The sequence below is a fragment of the Podarcis erhardii genome (assembly GCF_964252035.2).
Source record: "Podarcis erhardii genome assembly, chromosome: 15".
NCBI lineage: Eukaryota > Metazoa > Chordata > Lepidosauria > Squamata > Lacertidae > Podarcis > Podarcis erhardii.
This window is the reverse complement of record NC_138505.1, coordinates 9,299,847-9,307,997: the sequence shown is the minus strand read 5'-3', so window position 1 is coordinate 9,307,997 and position 8,151 is coordinate 9,299,847. Positions and strand designations below refer to the sequence as shown.

Sequence of the window (8,151 nt, the reverse complement as noted above, 5' to 3'; positions counted from 1 at the left end):
CGGACTCCAATTCCCGTGGTGCCGCGGGGCGCGCACAGGCGCGCTGGCGGCCGGTGCCTTTGGGGAGGGGGCGGCGGGCGGGGGAGGGGGTGATGTCAGCCCGGCGGCTGCTCCCGGGCAGCCAATGAGCGGCCTCCGACGGCAGGTGGGCTTGGCTGGCGGCGCGCGCGAGAGGCAGCGCTGGCTGGCTGGCCATTCAAGCCCCGCTCGCGGCTCGGCTGCAGCAGCTGGCGCCGGCAGCTCCGGGCCGTCGCTTCTCCGCCGCCGCCGCCGCCGCCTCGCCACCCCGCCCCGCAGGCTGGGCATCCGAGGGGGCCGCTTGGATGCCCCTGCCCTGGGGGAGGCAGCGCGCTGAGCCCGGGCAGGGGCAAGCCAGGGCCGGGAGATGGAGCCGTCGGGGCCCTTCCACGACTCCGGCGTGGGCGATCTGGACGCCGACGAGTCGCGCCCGCCTTGCCCGCCCTCGGGGGACGAGCCGCGCCCGTCCGCCGCGCCCCCCAGCTTGGCTCCAGCGGCGGCGGCGGCGACGGCGGCGGCGGGTCCCCTGCGGGCTCCTCCCCCGGTGGCCGCCCTCCGCCCTTCCTCCCGCCAAGGGAGCCAGCCCAATGTAAGCGGCGAGCACTGGGCGGCCCCGGGCCACTCGCCCAGCTCCAGCGGCGGCGGCGGCGCGGGCACGGGCGGCAAGCACCGGCAGGCCAGCCCGCTGGCGCACCGGCGGGACAGCAACCCCTTCACCGAGATCGCCATGAGCTCGTGCAAGTACAGCGGCGGAGTCATGAAGCCGCTCAGCCGCCTCAGCGCCTCCCGTCGGAACCTGCTGGACGCCGAGGCCGCCGCCGAAGCGCAGCCGCTGCAACTTCTGGGCGCCGGGGCTCACCCGCCGGAGATCGTCATCTCCCGGGAGGACAACCACTCCCCGCAAGGGCTGCACCCCAACACGGCCGGGCTGTCGGGGACCGGAGGTGCCCCCCACAAGCACCCGCCCGTCGGGGGGCCCTCCTTCGCCAAAGCGCCCAAGCGCAAGAACCAGAACATCGGCTACCGCCTGGGCCACCGGCGCGCCCTCTTCGAGAAGCGGAAAAGGCTCAGCGATTACGCGCTCATCTTCGGCATGTTCGGCATCGTCGTGATGGTCATCGAGACGGAGCTGTCGTGGGGCTTGTACTCCAAGGTAGGCGCGGCTCCCCCCGCCCCCCCGGAGCCTCGGAAGGCGTGTGTGTGGTTTTATTTGGGGGGGCGGATGTCCTGGAAGGCGCCTTCCCAACCTCTCCAAAAAGCGCGCACCGGCGCTCTCCAAACCAAGAAGGCATTTTCTGAATCGCGACGCGTGACTTTGTTGGGGAGAGGGAGGGGGGAAGGAAAAAGGGGAGCCACGTCTAAAAATTGGTGAGGGTATCTAGCATCGTTTTGGGGGGTGGGAGGTGGCGTTAACATATCTCAGTCGTAAAGAGGGTGGGATGGAAAGCTGCTCCCCCCCCCCTCGCCAACAGCAACCGAAGTTGCGCGCATGAATGTGCTCCCCATGGTAACGTTAGCGCCAATTGAAGTTTGCCTGGGTTTTCCCCTCCCTCCATTCACAGTTGCGGTTGATTCTTTTTTGGGGGGGTGGGGTGGCGGAAGGGATGGCATGCTTAGGTGAGAGGGAAGACTCTCTGGTGGCTCCTTCCGCCCAAATTGCTCCCTTACCTCCCCAGAAAGAAGGCTTGATGGACCCCCCCCCACCCCCTTCTCCAGTAAGAAAGGGATACAGGTGGTCGGGGGGGGGGAAGGCGGTAGATAGAGAAAGAGAGAGAAGGGCGGGGTCACAGTGCTTTTCCCCCCCGCTGTGTAATCCAAACCGTGCCTATTCGGAATTAAATCCCATTAAACCCGGCGGGGTTTACTCGCATGTAAATGGGATCGGGCATGCAGCCTGGAGTGCATTTTCCCACCTAGCCAGCTTCCATCTCTGATCGCTATTGGAAGATGCTTGGGGGTGGGGAGCAGGGAAAAAATGATCAGTGGGTTTCTGCTCACAGTATTCTTATTTTTCACACCCCCCCCACTTGACTCTTTGGCTTGCACACCCTACTGCTGCCTCCATAGGAGAATATTCCAGGATTGGGGGTGGGCATTGGTGACTGCCGTTTAAGGCTTGTACTACATCATAGCGGAAAGGTGATGGGTTGCATTTTGAGAGCTCCCCCACCCCCTGATTTAGAGCCAAGATTGTCCTCCGTGTTCCCCCTCTTTCTTCAATCGGGGTTTTCTATGGGGTAATCCGGCTGTTGATTTCTGTAGGGAGCTACTGGGGGTTGCAGCTGCTTTTCAGCTTGCAGTCATGTGATTTTTGACTAGAGTGTGTGTGAGAGAGAGAGAGAGGGGGGAAAATGATGGACAGGAAACCCCTTAATCATTTGAGACAGGAGGCACCCCCTTTCTGGGCCCTGATGCTGCTGGGTTTGTGGGCCCCCCCTTCTGAATCTGAAATGCACAGTGGTTCTTCTTCCCTCCTCCCTTCTGCTGCTGCTGTAGCTCAGTGGCATAGCATCGGCTTTTGCATCAGAAGGTACCTGGTTCGATCCCCAGTGACATCTCCAGGTAGGGAGGTCCCCTTCTTGCAACCCTGGAATGCTGCCAGCCTGTGTAGACAATATTGAGATCAGTGGTCTGAACTCAGGGAGCTCCCCATGTTCCCTTTTTGCTGGCCCTTTTCAATAATAAAAAAAAAAGGCACCCAAGAAAAGCCTGGCTGGATCCGGCCAAAGGCCATCTAACATGTTGCTCTCAGTAGGGCACACCTTTTCCTCCACTAGATTTATGCCGGAATTAAAGGGCTTTGGGGATGAAATAACTCCTCAAACCCTTGTTTATGGGTACCAGGACTGTGGGGGGCAGAATTAAAGGTGTTGCTCTGGTTCGGTATCTGCTGAGAGCTTTTATTTCTTCGGAGCTGCCTTCCCTTGGGGGCTGTTTGCTCCCTATCTGAGCCCAGTTAGCCTTGCGCTGTCTTGTGGCATGGAGTTCCAGAGGTGAACTCTGTGCTGAAAACTCCCCTGTTTCAGCTCATTGATTGTGGAGATGGGGAAACTCAAAGCACTCTGTATGTTGCTGGATCCCGATGGATTGGTCATGAGTGATGGGAACTGGAATTCCGCCACAGCTTCTCCATCCGTTGTTAAAGGAGTGGTGCTGGAGGAACGAATGTTTAGAGAATGACAATCCTTGGTTGCGTGGCCAGCTAGATACTGCTACCAACAACTGACATAATATTAAAACGTATTTATTTATCGTTAATTTCGTTTACAAATAATTTCCCAGCGGGCATCCCAATGCCTTTTGCAATATCGTGAAAGCATATATCAAACAGCTGCATGTGTTTAAAAACACTTAAAATATTAGCGTATTTTAAAGACAATCTTAATTTTATATATAACACCCATCTTAAAACAGAACAGTCGCTCCTATATCATATAGATACAAGCGAGCTTAGCATGTCAGACTCAGACCTGGGAGAGCTGGGTTCGAATTCGCACCCAGCTGTGAAGCTTAGTAGGTGACCTTGGGCCAATCGCTTACTCTCAGCCTAGCCTACCTCCCGGGGTTGTTGTGAAGATAAAATGGGGTGGAGGGGAACAATGTACGTAAGCTGCCTTGGGCTCCTTGGGAGGAAAGGTGGAATACAGATGTAATTCATAATAATAATAATAAATTATAGTATCATTTGTGCATATGATCCTTTGGGAGGGCGGGTTCTGTTCTGAATCCTCGCTGCCAATTAATGTCATTGGGTCATTCCCCAAATTTCAATATTAGGAGGAAAAGGCAATCGCTTTTTCTACCCATCCCCTTGAGACCACTCCGATTTCATAAGTTCCTGTTATGCACAGACACATCCCAAATCACTCACCTTATTTTCCAACCTGAGGATAAGGAATCCAGTGGCCCTTTCCAATATTGCTGCCTTCTGACTCCCATCTCAACAGGCCAGTGCTGGCTGGGGATGATGGGAGTTGTAGTCCAACAACATCTGGAGGGTGACAGATGTTACCAGCCCTGTTTTATGCCACATTTGAACCGTACATTTCAAGCACCACTCTAACCAGTCATGGCTTCCCTCCCTCCTCCCACAAGACTTATGGGAACTGCAGTTTGTTAAAGGGGCTGAGGGTTGTTAGGAAAACCCCGGTTCCCTTCGCAGAGCTACAATTCCCAGTTCCCTGTTAAGAGGCATTGATTGTTAAACGACTCCTTAGGGAGGAAGAGCAGCCTACAAATAATACATATAAAAAACAGACAGCTGGACAAAACTGGGAAGCAAGATGTGGTGGAGCATTCCTTGATGTTCGCTCCCCTCTAAGGAGCCTGGTATGGAGAGATAGACTGCCACTGGACATGGAAGTTCATATTTAGGCAAAGGTAAAGGGACCCCTGACCATTAGGCCCAGTCATGACCGACTCTGGGGTTGCGACGCTCATCTCGCTTTATTGGCCGAGGGAGCCGGCGTACAGCTTCCGGGTCATGCGGCCAGCATGACTAAGCCGCTTCTGGCGAACCAGAGCAGTGGACGAAAACGGTGTTTACCTTCCCGCCGGAGAGGTACCTATTTATCTACTTGCACTTTGATGTGCTTTCGAACTGCTAGGTTGGCAGGAGCAGGACCGAGCAACAGGAGCTCACCCCGCCATGGGGATTCGAACCGCCGACCTTCTGATCGGCAAGTCCGAGGCTCTGTGGTTTAACCTATAGGGCCACCCGCACACAGGTGGATTGATTTTGCCCCCTGAACTAGCTCGTTTGGAAAAATTGTTCCATACGCTACAGTAGTGGCATAGAGAATTTTAGGCTTGGGGGTTCAAGCCTCTCTAACTCCCTCCCTCCCTAGGCTACCTCCCCAGCCATTCTGTTTAAAGTCTCTTCTTTGTATCCTCCATGGATGTTTCTGTGTGGCTGGAATGCGTTCTTGAACTCTGATAATGCGTCTTGTTTTCCTTGGAGGAAAATGTCGTGGGAATGTAGAATCGTCACGTTGGAAGGGACCCTCAGAGTCATCTAGTCCAACTCTCTGCAGTGCAGGAATCTCAGCTAAATGTAGAAACTAGCCAAAAGTACGGAAGTGAAAATGGGCACCTGTTGCCCCGCCCACTTTGTCCACTGGCCCCGCCCACACCTGCCATGTGGCCCCCAGCAGGCAGTGTGGCCCTCAGACTGAAAAAGTTCCCCTCTTCTCCTCCCATCGCTGAGCATGTCCTGTCTCCCTCTGTTTTGCCCCTGCCCCCATTTGTGTGTTTGGCACTGTAAGCTCCATGGAGGCTGAGACCTAACTTCCCCTCTAGGAATCTCCTTCCGGGGACGTCTATGTTGGCTGCTTTTCTTTTCACAATGACACTCTGCAGCATTTCAAGGTGCCTTTCCTTCTGGGAGGGCAGAAAGTGGCTGCGGTGCTTTAGCTGGAAAACAACTGACCAGCAGGGGTGATGGGCAGGACTTGAGCTATATGAGTGCACAGGGGGCTGGGGAGGCTGCAATTCTCCAGGTGTTGTTGGACAGCAAGCCTAGCAGCCGGCACGGCCATGGCAAGGAATGATGGGAGATGTAGTCCAACCAATAATCTGCAATAATCTAAAGACTCTCCCATCCGTGGCCCAGGTGAAAATTTTAATTTTAGTTTTTTAATTTTAATTTTGCTGCTTCTTCATGGCCTCTTGCTAAACACAGATAATGGTGGGGGGGGCGTCATGTCCCCACGGGGGCCTCTTTTCTTGCTTTGTAAGGGAAGGGGCTGAAATTGTATGTGTTTTTAGGCGTAATAATACAAATCTTTATTTATGCCCCGCCCTTCCCAGTTCAGAAAACCGGGCTCAGGGCAGCTAACAACAAATTTAAGACACTTAATTGATGCGACAAAAAACAGCATAAAATACAGTATAAAACGTGAATAACAATAAATTCAGAATTCAAAAATCAATTTAGGGGGGAAATCCATCCAGTAAACATTAGATGATCACCAGGGCTAGCTGGCTAAGTTCGTCCTATTTGGGCCAGCGAGGAGACCAGGGGAGAATTAGCTGCGGGATCCCAGAGCTAGTAATCTTCATAAAAAGGGGAAGGGGAGGGAAGGAAGGGGAATAAAAGACCAGGCTAAGTTCAAGTTGAAAGCCAGGCAGAATAGCTCCGTCTTACAGGCCCTGCGGAAGGAAGTTAAATCCTGCAGGGCCCTGGTCTCATGGGACAGAGCATTCCACCAGTTCGGAGCCATCACTGAGAAGGCCCTGGCCCTGGTGGAGGATAGTCTGACTTCCTTAGGGAATGTCCTAGATCCTATTCATTCCGAATTTCATTTCGATCCCCCTCCCTATTGCCTTTCCATCAAGAGTCTGGGGCAGACAAGGGGAAGGTGCCCTTTAAGATTCTGACACGCGAGGAACGTGCATTTACGGCTATTGCAACCCTTTTGTGCCACGGGACTTTAAATCTCAGATTCAGAGAGGAATCATAGTAATGTAGAATTGCAAGGGGGCACCAGGGTCATCTAGTCCAACCCACTGCAATGCAGGAGGCTTTTGCCGAATGTGGGACTCAAACCCATGACCTTGAGATAAAGAGTCTCCTGCTCTACTGACTGAGCTGTCCAGCACCTAGCAGCTTGCAAACTCTTTGGAGCTGAACTCAGTACTGGGGGAACTGAGAGCGGTGTGGCAGTTAGAGCACTAGACTCGGACTGGTAGAGATGTGGGTTCAAATCCGATTATGTTCATGGGGGACAGGAATCTTGCTCCAATAATAATCTTTTGGCCTAACCTACCTTGCAAGGTTGTTGTGAGCGTAAAGGGGGGGGAGTGGGGGGGCATGGCAGAGCGGAAGGCGGGCAGCCCAGCAGTGGGTGGAGCCAGAGCCAATGGGAGGCTGAGCCGTCCCCTGATTGGTTGTAGTTAAAAGGGTAGGTAGGTGGGGTTGGCTGAGGACAGACTGAGGCTGCCAAAATGAATCTTTCTCAACCTTGGGCTAATGGCTCTTTCTTGCCTACCCTGCAGGGTGGTTGTTGTGTGGCAAGAAAATCTGGCAGTTGCTCTTTCTGCACGTAACCTTCCCTTGCAGAGATACAGCGCTGGGGGAAGCAAGGGCACCATCACCTTTGAGCTCTTTTGAGGAAGAGGTGGCGAGAAATGCAAGGAATAAAACAAGCAAATAGACCTTCCTGGCTGGGTGGGTGTGAGACGGTTTGTCAGCTGGGAAAGTGCGGCTGCTGTGCACATGCGCAGGAGGCATTCTCCTCCATTAATTCATCTGCTTGTTCCTGTACTTCATCCTAGCACACCGCGTCAGACTTGCAAAGTTGTGGGTGGGATTGGGAATCTTAAGGGTGAGCATGTGTCCACCGGGACCTCTCTGTCTGGCTCTCCACGCCACAGCCCTCGCTGGTTCTGCATTGCACCCTGATTATTTCCCCCAGGCTGGATTCCCGATTGTGGCTGCCTCAATTCCCCGCCCCTTCCTTAAGCGCTCTGCCTCGATGCCCTATCTGCATTATGGCTATAACAACAGTCATACTGAGGAGTAGTACAGTAGTTTGGATTTGATATCCCGCTTTATCACTCCCCTAAGGAGTCTCAAAGCGGCCAACATTCTCCTTTCCCTTTCTCCCCCACAACAAACACTCTGTGGGGTGAGTGGGGCTGAGAGACTTCAGAGAAGTGTGACTGGCCCAAGGTCACCCAGCAGCTGCATGTGGAGGAGCGGGGAATCGAACCCGGTTCACCAGATTACGAGTCCACCGCTCTTAACCACAACACCACACTGGCTCTATACTGACCTGCCTTGCAGGGTTGTAGTCAGGTGGGGATTTGAACCTTGGTCACCCAGGCTCTAGTCCAACACTCGAACCCCCACACTACTATGGTAGATACTGCAGGTCTCATAATCCCTGAACATTGACCATTCTGGCTGGGGGCTGATGGGAGCTGGAGTCCAGGAGACATCACTGCACCCTTCTGTGAGTGCATTTAATATGTGGTCCCTGATTGGTTGGGACATGTGTTTAGGACGCGGCCGAGGCCCTCCAGGTGTTGCTGGACTCCAACTCCCATCATCCTTGACCATTGGCCATGCTGATGGGAGCTGGAGTCCAGGAGACATCACTGCACCCTTCTGTGAGTGCATTTAATATGTGG

The 8,151-nt window shown here is 54.1% G+C and overlaps 1 protein-coding gene across 1 annotated transcript in view; it reads left to right on the top strand.

Moving 5' to 3' along the window:
* Positions 1 to 263: 263 nt before the first annotated feature.
* Positions 264 to 8,151, top strand: part of KCNN3 (potassium calcium-activated channel subfamily N member 3) — a 97,696-nt gene continuing 89,808 nt past the window's right edge. The window contains exon 1 of the mRNA XM_081840982.1: positions 264 to 1,171. Coding sequence (XP_081697108.1) covers positions 386 to 1,171 — 786 coding nt within the window. The 5' untranslated portion in view covers positions 264 to 385. The remainder of the gene's footprint in view (positions 1,172 to 8,151) is intronic.